Below are 15,466 nucleotides of genomic sequence, written 5' to 3'. Positions count from 1 at the left end.
GGTACTGAGCAGCACTTTGCAGGTTGGTTTTGATTTGCCCTTCCTTGTATCGATTTAGAAGAGACTATGGGGTCTGCACTCTGAGCTCTTCCCTGGGTCTCTCCATTGTTCTTTCCAGCAGATTTGATGTACAGGCCTCTCCAGTCTGAGATTCAGTCCAAGATTCAAGGCTGCAATGAGCAGGATGTGGAGGGAGAGCAAGATCAACCCTCCCCTTTAAGATAAAAACAGGAAATGCAGGAGAAACTCAGCAGGTCAAGCAGCATCTGTGAAGAGAGAAACAGATTAACGTTTCAGGTCGATGACCATTCTTCAGAACTCCCCTTTAAGAATTGGATGGTGCCAGTGTGTCTGTGTTCCATTGCTGACTGAAATCACATGAGCTTCACCAGTGCTGTGAGGTAGCGCCTCGGTCCTCGGCCTTAACGCCTTAAGAGAAGTGTGAAGTGCCTGATTTAGCGCTCCAATCACCTCCAGGGGCGATAAAAGCCAAGTTTGCTGTCGGAGGCGATAATTAGCACCAGGCGCTAAACTTTGCGCACCGCCAATAATAGCGCCCCAAATGGGGCGATACCGAATTTTTCCCCCTTGAGGTTTAAACTCCTCACAAATGCTGTGCCCACATAAAGGATGAAATGAGTCTTCAGCAATAGCATGAAACGGGCAAAAGTGAATTGACATCAATGCAAGTATAAATGGACAGAGTGTAAGATGGGCTGCTGATTCACTATTGCCCGCTCAAGGGACTGAATGGCCTAATCCTGTTCCTATATTCTACCTTGTTCCCACGGCCAGTGTTTTGCTCTTCGCTACATGTAAGATAAAAACTTGGAGACTCTCAGATACCTGCCACCCTCCATTATCCATCAAGGGAAGGGGAGGGGAGGAGGGCCCCCTCCCATCTGCTGGATATCGGAGGTCCCACTGCACTGAATGCAGAAGTAACGATTATTCTAATGAATCTTGACATTTCCAGTCTTTGAACCGATGTAGAAACTTGCGAAACCCCATTTTGGAAATCTGCGAATAATTGATTTTTGCTGTTTGGGAGGTTGGATATGATGAAACCTTAGCCATGCCTTAAAAAAATGAATGTTGTTTGCTGTACACTATATGAATTTTATAGACATTGATGAATGTAGTGGAGATTTTGCTAGGGGCTGTGGTGCCCATGCTCACTGCCAGAATACAATTGGAGGATTTTATTGCTCCTGTATTAGTGGATTTCAAATATCTTCAGGGATTTCGACATTCAAACCAGAGCCCAATTCCACCCACATCATCTGTGAAGGTCTGTTATTACAGCTGATGAAAAAAAAATCTTTACACTAAAAAAAAATTAATCTAGAATCTGTATGAACTTGTTAGCAAACTTTTCAGAGCTAATTTGGCACACTTGTCTCGGAGTCGGACAGAGGGGAGGACAGAGGAGTGGGTGAGGAGAGGGGAGGAGCGGAGGGGAGGAGAGGGGAGGATGGGAGGGGAAGGAGGAGGGAAAGGGGGTGAGGGGAGGAGAGGGGAGGAGAGGACAGGGGAGGGGAGAGGAGGAGAGAGGAGGAGGTGAGGGGAAGGGAGGAGAGGGGAGGGGATGAGGGTGAGGGAGGGGGGAAGGGGAGGAGAGAGGAGGGGGAGAGAGGAGGATGGGAGGGGAGAGGAGGAGGGAAAGGGGGTGAGGGGAGGAGAGGAGAGGACGGGCAGGGGAGAGGAGGAGAGGGGAGGGGTGAGGGGAGAGGAGGGGGAGGGGTTGAGGGGAGGGGAGGAGAGAGGAGGGGGGTGAGGGGAGGGGAGGGGAGGAGAGAGGAGGGGAAGAGAGGGGAGGGGGTGAGGGGAGGAGAGGAGAGAAGAGGGGAGGAGAGAGGAGGGGAGGAGAGAGGAGGGGGTGAGGGGAGGGGAGGAGAGAGGAGGGGAGGAGAGAGGAGAGGAGAGGAGGGGAGGAGAGAGGAGGGGAGGAGAGAGGAGGGGAGGAGCGGAGAGGGAAGGAGAAGACAGGGGAGGGGAGACGGAGGGGGGAGGTGAGGGGAGGGGAGGAGAGAGGAGGGGAGGAGAGAGGAGGGGAGGAGAGAGGAGGGGAGGAAAGAGGAGGGGAGGAAAGAGGAGGGGGTGAGGGGGGGAGGAGGTGAGGGGAGGGGAGGGGTGGAGAGAGGAGGGGAGGAGGGGGGAGGGGAGGGGCGGAGCGAGGAGGGGAGGAGAGGGGAGGGGGAGAGGGGAGGGGGTGAGGGGAGGAGAGGGGAGGGGGTGAGGGGAGGGGAGGAGAGGAGTGGGTGAGGGAAGGGGAGGAGAGAGGAGGGGAGGAGAGGGAAGGGGGTGAGGGGAGGGGAGGAGAGGGGGGGTGAGGGAAGGGGAGGAGAGAGGAGGGGGTGAGGGAAGGGGAGGAGAGAGGAGGGGGTGAGGGGAGGGGAGGAGAGAGGAGGGGGTGAGGGAGGAGAGGAGAGGGGAGGAGAGGACAGGGGAGGGGAGAGGAGGAGAGGGGAGGGGGTGAGGGGAGGGGAGGAGAGAGGAGGGGAGGAGAGGGGAGGGGGTGAGGGGAGGGGAGGAGAGAGGAGGGGGTGAGGGAAGGGGAGGAGAGGGGAGACAGCGGGAGGTGGGAAGGGTTTGAGCCCCAATCCAAAGACTTGAGCGCACGACATAGGCTCATTCTTCAGTCCCTTACCGGGGAGTGCTGCATTGTCAGAGGTCCCGTCCTTCGGATAAGGTTATTAAACTGTGGCGGTGTTCGGGTGGGTTTTAAAGATCCCGTGGCACTATTCGATGAACGGGGGGTTCACCCAGCATCCTGGGCCAACATTTTTCCCTCAGCCAGTACTAGCAGATAATTAGATTAACTGGTTATTCCTCACCTTGTTGATGTTTGTAGTATCTTGCTGTCTGTGCAAAATATTTGCATACCAGTCACTACGCCAGAAAGTAATTACTGTAGGTGAAGCATTCTGAGAGATGTGAAACGTGCTATATGGATTCATAAGTCCAGAAATTCCTTTAAGGCCTGTTTTCAGGCCTGAAATGGCCGCCATGTCTGAAAACGTCCCAGCGGGAGGCCCGAGGTCAGCCCGAAACTGGGCCTCAGGTGAACTGCTGGCACCTGTTACCCCTCCAGAGGCCAGACGCCCATTTTAAGAAGATCACTCTCGAAGCCGCTCGCCTCGCCGACTGTGCCCTGAAGGTAAGTATCAGGGCGGGGGTGTGGACCATCAATGGAAGAGGAGGCCGATCAGCTCGTGGGAACACTCCTGCATCTCCTGGCTTCACAGGCGCGCATTTTTGAAATGTTTTGAAAAAAAAACTCACCATTTGTTGGCCACCACTGTTTAGGCTGCTGAAGAATCCTGAGCGGAAGAGGTCCGGCTCCTGCTCCGTTCGTCTGTAATCCATGTTCACAAAGGAGGCCTAAACCAGGCGTTAGGCCCCTCATTCACATATGTCAGGGGCTTAGCACCTGTTGTAGGTGACCGCCAGGGACGCCTGAAAAATGCCATGACCCAATATCGGGTCCGACGTCGCTCAGGTGTACTTTGGGCGTGGCATGTTGGTCCCCAGAATTAGCCCTCCTTGCGCCTGTTTAACAACAATAAAACAAGAAGAATGAGGTCTAGCTTCTACTCTATAGAGCGTTACAGGGCAGAAGGGGACCACTTAGCCCATCACGCCTGTGCCAGCTCTCTGAAAGAGAGTTCCATTTTCCTACCCTTTTGCAAAATCCCCTTTAAATGTTTCCTTTGTCAAGTTTTTATTCACTTCTCTTTTAGAAGCCATGGCGGATTCTGCTTCCACCATTGTTTCTGGTAGGGCGTTCCATGCCCGAACAACCCTCTGCGTAGGAGTGGAGCACTGAGGGAGTGCTGCGCTGTCAAAGGTGCGGTCTTCCAGTTGAGACGTTAAACCGAGGCCCAATCTGCTTTCTCAGGTGGATGTAAAAGATCCCTCTTTCTGTGCCTAGTCTCCACAGGGCAACTGCCCAGGGTGGCACAGTTGGAATCGAGAGCCCAACACTCTGTAGCTGCCAACCCATTTCCCAACATGCCGTAGTGCTGCGCGTTGAACGTGAACAACAAGCAAGATATTGGTTGAAAATGAGTGAGCAAGGGTGCAATCAAACTGTAACTGCAGTATTGTGCTAACCAATTTTGCTTTCCACTGATGCTTTACTCATGATAATGAGCAGATTATCTGTTTGAGTGATGTTGGTTGAGGGATAAATATTGGCCAGGACACCGGGGAGAACTCCCCTTGCTCTTCTTCCATCAGTGCTGTTATAAATCTCATCATCAAGAAACTACTTATGAAATAACGCTGGACGGCCAGCTGGTGGCGCCGTCCAAGGAGTATAAATACTCGGGCGTGGGCCCCAGCTTTCCAGGGACATTTTGTAAGACAAGGAGCTAGTGAAGTACAACTAGACCTCCATGTTCTGAAACAAGTTGATTAAAGCCTTGCTTTCTGCTCAAACCAAGTGAGTAGTGAGTTTTATTACGTCAAGTGCCACGGGATCTTTTATGTCCACCCGAGAGTGCAGGTGAGGACTCAGTTTAACATCTCAGCCGAAGGATGGCTCCTGCCAATGGTGCAGCAGTCCCTCAGCACTGCACCGGCAGTGTCAGCCTGGACTATGTGCTCAAGCCTCTGGACTGGGGCTTCAACCCACAACCTTCTGACTCCGCCTGCTGAGCCGCAGCTGACACCTGCGAATGAACTGAAGCACTGCTTCCCCACTCCTGAGGTGAAATCTTCCGAGGATTCCTGTGTTGTCAATCCAATAAACGGGGTTTCCCTGTAAATGGTTGTATCTCCAGGGGCGGACGGCTGGGCGAAATTGCCACAGAGTGCATTGCTCTAATAATTTAATCAGGTACAAAATTTGCATTGTAAAAGCTCTAAATTAGCAATCAAATTACTTTCAAGGGCATTATATGACAGGTGATTTATTAGTTAATATATGATAATTATTTGTCAAGTAATCGGCGATAGGCAAACTGAATGGCAATGTCATTGATGGGAACAGTTTAGTCGATAATACAATCTGACCATGTGTTGGACACCTGTTTGAAGTTAATGTTGATTTTTTTTCCCCTGCTATTTCAGAGATTTCAGAGATACCCTGCCATTTAAATAACGACTGTCTCTCTGGGAGGATTAATGAGACCCTGCATCAGGTAATGCCACATCTCGAATAAGATAAGAAACCGATGCAGAAAAACAAGGTCCTTTGAACTTTATAATAAGATTGTGCATCAAAGCGGCCTAAAGTGCAAACCACTGCCATTTTGAAACAAACTCTTATTTTAGTAATAAACTGAGACTTCATACAAGTCAACTTTGATCAGGCATTTCCAGGGGATTTTCTGATGGCTCCGTTGTTTAAAGGCCGGTTTCGCGGAGGCATGTTTTTTTTTAACTCATTTTTTAAATGCCAGGCCGGCATTTATTGTCCATCCCTAATTGCCCTTTGAGAAGGTGGTGGTGAGCCGCCTTCTTGAGCCGCTGCAGTCCGTGCGGTGAAGGTGCTCTCACAGTGCTGTTTGGGAGGGAGTTCCAGGATTTTGACCCAGCGACGATGAAGGATCGGCGATATATGCTCAAGTCGGGATGGTGTGTGACTTGGAGGGGAACTTGGAGGTGGTGGTGTTCCCATGCGCCTGCTGCCCTTGACCTACTAGGTGGTGGAGGTCGCGGGTGTGGGAGGATGCAGTACGGGAAGCTGCCCTGGTTCAATTCCTGATATGCGCTGCGTTAACTGATCTCAGCCGGGGGATGCGGGGAGTGTGCGGTAGGGGTGCTTTAGTCTTCCTGGCACTCGGGGCCGATAAAATCCACCGTGGCTCCCACTCTGGCCTGGCCGTCATCCAGACACCCCTGCTGTAAAGAGCAGATGTCGGGGTGTCTGGCTCAGCTGCGATGCTCTTTGCGGTTGAATAGCCTGCCCGAAATCACATGTAGAATAGCCACCAGGCGAGGACCAACCTGACACCAATGGAGACAACATGACCTCCAGGAGATGGAGGGTGAAAAACAGAGGAGAGGAAGAAAAGCTTCAGTTGCACTGAATAAACTAACTTGTAGAGAAGCGATGGATTCCTGGGGTTGGCAGCTCTGATTGGAATAATAACTGACTTATGAAAAATATATTGGTGAGACGAGCTGGTGGAACGTCTTTCTCTCTCGCTGGGTTGAAACCACCGTACGTTTTTTCATGGAGATGCAGTTTAACTATGATTACAGTGGTTGAGGTATATTGTGTATCGGCTATATTCCGCAAACGGCAATTGAAGCTGGGTCAATTGTTAATTTTAAATCGGAGATTGATAGCTTTTTGTTAACCAAAGGTATTAAGGGATATGGGGCAAAGGCGGGCATGTGGAGTTGGGTCGCAGATCAGCCATGATCTCATTGAATGGCGGAACAGGCTCGAGGGGCTGAATGGCCTCCTGCTGTTCCTATGTTCCTGTGTGTACGCTGCACTAATTCCAAAGACAGTCACCAGGGTTTGGTGTTTTTTTGACAGCTTAGCAACATAAAAGAACCGCAGGTCATCCTGGAGGAGCTAGCCCGAAATACCAGCGGAGCCCTGTCAGCCACTGACGTGCTTTTATACGTCGAAGTCCTCTCGCGATCAATCCCATCTCTGAGCACCATCAACGAGACTGTGCCTGATAGGAGAGTGATTACCAATGCCACTATCAACGTAGGTTATTCAAAACAGAGAATCTTTTTTGCTTTATCGTACGATGAACTTTTGAAGTCTTTACCCTGTGTTGAAAAATCCAAGTAATTGTTTTTTTTTATATGTATGCACACATACACCCACACACTCTAGGCACTGGTTAAAATGGTGAACAATCTTTTAAAGCCGAATGAAATGGCTGTGTGGAGTGAAATCGCGGAAGATGAGAGGCGAAAGAGCGCCACTAAGCTGCTGCACGCCATGGAGAAATCAGCACTCGGCATCTCACAGCACTTGAAAAGGACGACAGAGCTAGCGTTTAAGGAGAGTGACATTGGTGAGTTGAGAGCAAAGCAGTGCTGGTGTTTAGCCTGCGAGTCTGTGCATCCAACGTCTCCCCATGGGGTCGTTACGAGCTTCGGTAAATTCGAGCTGCTCTCTTCTAAACATTTGGTCCTCATGTAATCTTCAAAGAATGCTTCAAGTCTGCTGCTGTATTTTTTTTTTGAGGACAATATTTTTCACGTTGTCAGTCCCAGCATCTCCTTCAAATTCCAACAGGCATTGATCACACGCAGTGCCTTTTGTAGAAAGGAAGAGAGACTTGCATTTATATGGCACCTTTCATGATGTCAGGAGGTCCCAAAATGCTTTACAGCCAATGAAGTGCTTTTGTGAGGGATAATGTTGGAAACCTGGCAGCCAATCAGCGCACAGCGAGCTCCCACAAACAGCAATGTGATAATGACCAGATAATCTGTTTTTTAGTGATGTTGATTGAGAGGTGAATATTGGCCAGGACACCGGGGAAAAACTCTCCTACTCTTCTTCGAAATAGTGCCATGGGATCTATTACGTCCATCAGAGAGGGCAGATGGGGCCTTCGGGTAAAGTCTCATCCAAAAGACGTCACCTCCGACGGTGCAGCAGAGACTCCCTCAGTACTGCACGGAGGTGCAGTAACAGATGATGCTACAGCCCGTGTTTAAAGATGATCCAGAATATACAAAGGGCCTTAAATGAATTTATGAGTTTGTATAAAGAAAATCACCAAACGGCGCGAGTGTAACTCGTTCGTCACAGCTTGCTTTGCCTGCGTAACAAGGATTGCTACACTCCAAAAGTAATTTGCCATGCAAAGTGATGTGAGACACGGTGGGGCCTAATTTCAACGTCACTGCGCCCGTTTCATAGGTGTAAATTGGGAGCAACAATGACTGATTTAGCAGAGCAGGGGGGTGCACCCAATCCACACCGATGTTGGGGCCGCTGCTAAGTTAGTTGGAGCCTTTTTTTAAATGGCCCTGAAATGAGCGTGGGCCTCATTTTAAAATTGAAATGAGGCTCCTGTGCCTATTTCAGACCCAGGCCCCTGGATTTGGAGATTCTAGATTCCTGCACTCATTTACTCATCCCTTTACTCAAGTCTCGTTCACCCATCGCCCCTGTGCTCGCAGACCTGCGTTGGCTCCCGGTCCAGCGTCGCCTTGAATTTAAAATTCTCATCCATGTGCTCAGCTCCCTCAATGGCCTCGCCCCTCCCTATCTCTGTAATCTCCTCCAGCCCTACAACTCTCCGAGATCTCTGCGCACCTCCAATTCTGGCCTCTTGCGCATCCCCCCGATTTCCTTCGCTCCACCATTGGCGGCCGTGCCTTCAGCTACTGAGGCCCTAAGCTCTGGAATTCCCTCCCTAAACTTCTCCATTTCTCTTCCTCTCTTTTCTCCTTTAAGTCGCTCCTTAAAACCTACCTCTCTGACCAAGCCCTATCCTAATATCGCCTTATGTGGCTCGATGTCAAATTTTGTCTGATAATCACTCCTGTGAAGCGCCTTGGGATGTTTTGCTATTCAAGACAGGTTAAATAAGAGTTCTTACAAGGGAGATTACTACAGGATAATATGTGGTTTACATAGAGACAAATGGAAAGGCTACTCAGTAAGTAGAAGTTTACCTGCAACGAAAAGGCAAATCTTATGCTAATAGTTTGAATCAATTATAAAGAAAAATGCTTCAAGTCATTTCTAGGCAGCGTGAGCTGCCAGTAAGCAAACGGAATAGGAGGCTACTAAAAAATCCACAGTTAATGAAAATCTGATACAAAAACAGGTCAGTCAGCATCTGCGGAGAGAATGGCGTGTTTCATGCCCACGTCGTTATTAGTGTGTAAAAATCCCAACAATATGTGGCGAGGAAGGGATACGCCATGACTTGTTAATCGCCGCAAGTTACTGGATGATTTGCGGTGTTCCGCTGTTTGCCTCGCGAAAACTGGAGCTCGCCGTCACCCTCCCCGTGAGTTTCAAGCAATTTGCGCTGTTAAAATGAATTAAACCCGCCGCAGAAAGTTAGGGCTGGTATTTGACCACGTAAGGACTCTTTTAATGATGAGATTTATTTTCCTCTCCAGCCCAGAAAGGGGACAATTGAAACTGTGGAGTCTCACTCCTGCAGGTACTAAATTGCCCCTAGAGGTTTTCAAAATTTATAATTTTACATTTTTCAATTTTTTTCTTACTTTTCCGATCTGTCTCTCTTTTCTCTTCCTCTTAATCCAATCTTTCTTTCTCTCACTTTATTTCTCTTTCTGTATCTAATTTGACTCCAATTCATTCTACTTCCTCCTCCGTCGTTCCTCTGTTTCTTCCTCCATCCTTCAATCTCATGGGTTAAGGAGATAGACTGTTGGTCCCATTGTTCTCCAAGGTCCCAGACGTCCCGTTGCCCTCACCGAGGCTGTCATCAGCTGCCACTTCCAGCAATTTGTGGCGCAGAAATACTTCAAACTGAAGGGTGAGGAAAAATAACCTAACCAACGAGGCACGGCAGCAAATTCTGGACCAATGCTGTGGGTGCAGACCTGAAAAATAAGAGGCGGACAGGCAGTCAGAAAAAGGAGAGCGGGGATAATAGATGTACCAAAATCACAGGAAAACATAGGGAAGAATGATGTTGGAGAGGCAGCAGTGTTTTGGAAGAGTTAAGGTTGGTGCGGGGTGGAGCTGGGAGTGGAGAGAGTTAGAGAAGCCGCGCCCGGAGGTGATAAGGCACAGCTGAGGGTTCCAACAGTGAGCGGGAGGGGAAGAGGCCAGAAGTGGGCGAGGTTATTGTGTCGGCCATCTTGACGATGTTTTGGAGTGTTACCAACTGAGCCAGGCTGACAGCTATGCTGTTGGGAAATACGAAACTTGGGTAACTTTCAATAGCTTCTGCAATAGTAAGCTAAAAAAAATGTTTGTTTAAATTCAGCCTTGTTTTCTTCATGCAATCTGTGAATTATTTACCAGTTCTGTTATATTCTACTTGATGTGCCTCAATAAATCCGAGACTCGATGTTAGCGAAACAAAACAAGGCTTTTATTGACTTAGAAGGTAACACACAGAGGAGAATGTATCTTCCATCCAGAGGTCTGCCGTACTGGATGTGATGCAGGCTGGGCCAGCTTACATAGGGGCCAGGTATGGGCGGAGCCCTACACACAGTACAATACAATGGTGAGGAAACGGAACTGAGGTAAGGGAAATGAAACTGAAACCAACCACAGTCACAGGCAGAGAATACCAATGAGTGATGAATGGAATATTTCATCACACTACTGACAGGTGTAGAGTCTGTGTTTATATTTAGAAGTGTCTGAACAGACAGGACTGCCATTCATGACTTATTAATAATATATATTTTTATGCTTTTACAGCCCTTAAACTATATACTTTTGATTTAAGCCATGATAAGCACCCACATCTTCATGCAAACTTGGAAGGGAATCTCATAAGTATTTCTCAACGGAAGACCAAAAGGACCAGCTCTAATGGTAGGTAACCGTCGGCTCTGGAGGATCAATTAATAGTGCGGTTTCCTTGTCCTGCTTGTCAGTAATACCTATCAAAAAAAAAATTTGTGTGCCATTAGGGACTGTCACAATCATTTTCCTTCAGTACAATAGTATTGGCTCCCTGCTCAAACCGTCCAATAGCTCTCGGGAGAGGGAAGTCAATGGGACGGCACCACGAGAGGACTTGGCCATGAACTCGCCCATCGTCGCAGCAGCTATCAAAGCAAACCCTCCGACCCTGTATCTTATGGACCATGTAACGTTCACACTGAAGCATTTGGAGGTTAGTGCCTGTACATGCAAGGGAGATGAAGTGCGTCGCTGTGTGCAGTAAGCTCTGCTTAAACGGGAAGCTGGAGCGGGTGCTTTGCAAATAGGAAACTAGGAGGAATCATTTGCTTTTTGAAATACCGATAGGGACTGCCCACATGTGTCCCCCAGACTCACAGTGCCCAAGCAGATCTGAACGGAGGGTCTCCATGTGTATTGAGTGACCTCATGCACAGGAAGATCAGAATGGAGGGTCTCCATGTGTATCGCGTGACCTCATATACAGGAAGATCAGAATGGAGGGCCTCCATGTGTAACGAGTGACTTCATACACAGGAAGATCAGAATGGAGGGTCTCCATGTTTATCGAGTGACCTCATGCACTGGGAGATCTAAAGGGAGGGTCTCCACGTGTATTGAGTGACCTCTTGCACTGGGAGATCTAAAGGGAGGGTCTCCACGTGTATTGAGTGACCTCATGCACTGGGAGATCTAAAGGGAGGGTCTCCATGTGTATCGAGTGACCTCATGCACAAGAAGATCTGAACGAAAGGTCCCCATACAGCTAAGAAAATAATGGTATTTTGAAAACAAAATCAAAGGAAGTGTTTGTAATTTTTTTATCCAAAGATACTCATGAGCTCCGCTAGTGGGGGGGTGGTGTAGTGGTTTAAGGCAGTGATTCTCAAACTGGGGTACGTAGAAACTTTCCGGGGGGGGTCCGCGAAATAATGTGAAAGTGCTTACCGAGCAGGGCTGGCCTTACACCGAACACCTAAAGTTGTTAAAGGATGGAGGCATAGTTTGGCCCACCTTGCTTCCTTCACTCAAAGGATTGCGCAGAAAGAAAGAATACTCTAATACGGAGAGATCGCTCTTGTCTTTTGTAGCCACATACATCATTGAATGAAATTAGAGAGCTGAAATGAAGTACTATTGGAAAACGGCTAACATCGATACATGGCTGAATGATAATTTGGTGACAGTTTATGAAATTAAATGTTTATACTTAACGCACGCACAATGGTTGCAATTAAATTCTGGACACAGCACTAAAAATGTTTTAAACTCAAAAATGCCTCCCCTAGGTGTCAACATTAAGTTTGTAATAAAATCCATTGGCAGGATAGGCGCACCAACGTCAGTGTTCTCGCTCAGGCCAACACCCCCAGCATTGAAGCTTTGACCACGCTCAATCAGCTCTGATGGACGGGTTACATTGTCCGCATGCCCGATACGAGACTCCCAAAGCAAGCGCTTTACTTGGAGCTCCGACACAGCAAGAGAGCCCCAGGTGGGCAGAGGAAACGCTTCAAGGCCACCCTCAAAGCCTCCTTGAAAAAGTGCAACATCCCCACCGACACCTGGGAATCCTTGGCCCAAGGCCACACAAAGTGGAGGAGAAGCATCCGGGAAGGCGTTGAACACCTTGAGTCTCTTCGCCGGGAGCAAGCGGAAGCCAAGCGCAGGCAGCACAAGGACCGCACGTCAACCCAAGCACCCCACCCACCCGCCCCTTCAACCACCGTCTGCCCCACCTGTGACAGAGACTGTAGGTCCCGCATTGGACTCATCAGTCACCTGAGAACTCATTTTTAACGTGGAAGCAAGTCATCCTCGGTTCCGAGGGACTGCCTAAGAAGAAGAATGACCCGCAACTCACCTGTTGCTCTGAACTGCACCTAGAAATCACTGCGTTAAATTGATGTACAAACGGTAGCTGAGCATTGATGTAGGTTTCACCGCTCCTGCAGGGTGCCGGAATTCCTAAACAATGACACAACCCATTCCTCAAATAGACAGAGGCTACCCGATACAATACCAGCAACTTACACTAACACCCCCAAGACAGGACACTATGGCAGTTCAGCATACTAGAAGTCACATCTATCTGTTGTGTTAAATAAGCAAGCATGATTATGATTTTACAAGCTTTTAGTGATATCAATGCCTATTAATTTAAATGCATTGGCCCAGAAATTCGGGTCGGGGACTTCCTGCGGGTGCAAGCCCCCGGTCTGCACTTACCTTGCGCGCCGGCCGTTGAGCTGTGGGCTCCCGTGGAATTCCGATCCGGGGCCTGGTCCAGCTGCCGGCACGCAGTGCTTGCGTATCCCAGGGGCGCAGTTCGTTCGATGCGTCCCCTGGGATCACGTGGGCCATGGGCAGCCAATCGGAGCAGGGAATGCTTCATTCATAAGTCTGACAGGAAGTGCTGTCAAGACTTATAAATACTACGGCCCCAAAATAGCACTAAATCTTCAAATAATTTTTTTTTTAAATCACATTTTTTAAATAAACTATAAATTACATGAAATAACTATTTTAAACAATAATTTAAATTTTTGAAAAAAATAATTTTATTTTCTAACGGGTCTAAAAATCAACTTACCTTGCTTTAAAGTATTAAAAAATAATAAACCTGTGGAAAAAATGTTTTAATTTTAATTAATTCACCACTTACCTTGTAAAAAGCAGGCCTTACGCCTGCTTTTTATATTCCTAAATTCTGCAGGCTTACCCTCCCGGGAAAACCTGTAAAAAAAAGGATGTTCGATGCGCATGCGCAGCCTCTCCCGCGCACGCGTTTGACCTCTGAACCTCTTCGTTCAGAGGAACGGAAGTGCCAGTTTCCCGTGTATGCGCAGTGCATGCAGGAAACCGGCACTTCCATCGGGCCTACGGGTGAGTACCCCGTGTGTACTCACCCGTGGAGACCCGAATTTCTGGGCCATTATGTCTACCGCATCCTACCTCAAACAGCCCACAATAAAAACACGGGCAAGCTACATACTTCAACGATGACCTAATCTCGCTATAAGCGAAATGGTGATCAAGGCAGTCCTCAAATCAGTAAAAGAATTTCTTTCTCGTTGTGTATACACGATATATCTTTCTTTGCAATGGTACATAAAAATCCTCAAAAATGAACAAAACTACAATAACCGAAAATGATATATCTCCCTCGGTAGCCGCAAATCGCTGGCTGTCAAATAAAGTAAACAAGTTTTGAAAAAGCGCAAATTTGTGGACATAGATAAAACCAACCATAAAAATAGTAAATAAATATAAATCGTGGATTGGCTTTTATGGAAACTGCACATTGTAGTTTTATTATTTGAAATAGTTTTATTTTGCCGGGAGTTGGTAAAGCGAACTACAGCATAAGCAAAGAAGCGATGCTTTAATAAAACACACATTGCAAGCAGCACTTTCGTATTATGAGTATTATATAGTATTATAATTTAGATGGGGGGGGGGGTTGTCCATGATTACTAATCCATTTGAAAAGGGTCCACCAAACAAAAAAGTTTGAGAACCATTGGTTTAAGGAACTGCTTGGTGAGGCTCACAAGCAAAGAGATCCCAGGTTTGGACCCTGGTCTATGCTGAGTTAGCCAAGGTGGGACAGAAAGTTCAGCTCTAGGCTATGCAGAGGGAAAAACCAGCCAGCCCTGACTGCTGTCCGTGAACAAAGCACATTCCCCCTGAGATTTAACATCCCTATTAATCTCCACATTCTGTTATGCAACTTCGAGTCGCTAAAATTTGGCAGAATATCGAATAAATACAAAGTGAATAAATAATTTAACTAATAAATGTTTAATACTTAAACAAGAAAAGTTCCTTGATAAATGTTGTACCCGGGCCTGTTTAATGGGGAATTTCTAATTAAAGGAAGTAATTTATTTGTTAAATGACCTTCATATAATAATGCTTTTAAACAGATCATAATTTTAATATCCATGATTAACAGCTTTGGCCTTTTTACATTTTATCCTCTTGCTTTTCAGCTTCGCACAGATATTGTTCGCAGCATGGGGGTATTTATCGATAGGCATCCATCCAGCTGAACATCATTCTGACCCCTTGCATTCCAATTTTATTTTAGCCTCTAGAGACGGAGAAAGCTGTCTGTGTGTTTTGGAATTACTCCACTTTCAGCATGGAGGGTGAGTGGGCCACTGAAGGGTGTGAGACCCTCCGCTTCAACACCACACACACCACCTGCAGATGTAATCACCTGACCAATTTTGCGGTCCTGATGTCGTCCTCCCAGATCAGTGTAAGTATCAGGGTTATACAGAGGGAGTCATTGTTCACGATGCTGATGGTTCAGATAACAGTAACGCAAGTTAGAAATGTGGAATTTAGAGACAAGAAAGAAAGATCTTGCATTTATATAGCGCCTTTCACGACCTCAGGACGTTCCAAAGTGTTTTACAGCCATTGAAGTACTTATTTGAAGCGTAGTCACTGCTGTAATGTAGAAAACATGGCAGCCAATTTGTGCACAGCAAGGTCCCACAAACAGCAATGTGATAATGACCAGATAATCTGTTTTTAGTGCTGTTGGTTGAGGGATAAATATTGATCAGGACACCTGGGAGAACTCCCCTGCATGCTTCAAAATAGTACCACCTGAGAGGACAGATGGGGCCTTGGTTAAACATCTCATCTGAAAGACGGCACCTCTGACAGTAAAGCGCTCTCTCAGTACTGCGCTGGATGATTCAGCCTAGATTTCTTGGAGTGGGATTTGAACCTACAATCCTTCTAGACTCAGCAGGAGAGAGCGCTACCCACCAAGCCATAGCTGAGAAGGGAAGTCTGAGGCAGGGTTTTCACCCAGAGGCTAATGGGGTTCTGGAATAATTAACCAGAAAGAAGAGTGAGGCGAACCGTATCAATGGGTTACGGCACAAT

General features: G+C 47.6%; 1 protein-coding gene across 1 annotated transcript in view; it reads left to right on the top strand.

Annotated features, from left to right (window-relative positions):
- Positions 1-15,466, top strand: part of adgrl4 (adhesion G protein-coupled receptor L4) — a 191,119-nt gene that overhangs the window by 83,843 nt on the left and 91,810 nt on the right. The window contains exons 4-9 of the mRNA XM_085978287.1: positions 5,077-5,147; positions 6,497-6,676; positions 6,809-6,992; positions 10,352-10,468; positions 10,567-10,772; positions 14,652-14,825. Coding sequence (XP_085834413.1) covers positions 5,077-5,147; positions 6,497-6,676; positions 6,809-6,992; positions 10,352-10,468; positions 10,567-10,772; positions 14,652-14,825 — 932 coding nt within the window. The remainder of the gene's footprint in view (positions 1-5,076; positions 5,148-6,496; positions 6,677-6,808; positions 6,993-10,351; positions 10,469-10,566; positions 10,773-14,651; positions 14,826-15,466) is intronic.

This window comes from Somniosus microcephalus, chromosome 3 (assembly GCF_052327205.1).
Source record: "Somniosus microcephalus isolate GS21.2 chromosome 3, FLI_Smic_1.0, whole genome shotgun sequence".
NCBI classification, from domain to species: domain Eukaryota; kingdom Metazoa; phylum Chordata; class Chondrichthyes; order Squaliformes; family Somniosidae; genus Somniosus; species Somniosus microcephalus.
Note: the sequence above shows the minus strand (reverse complement) of the source record. Positions and strands in the feature narration are given on the sequence as shown.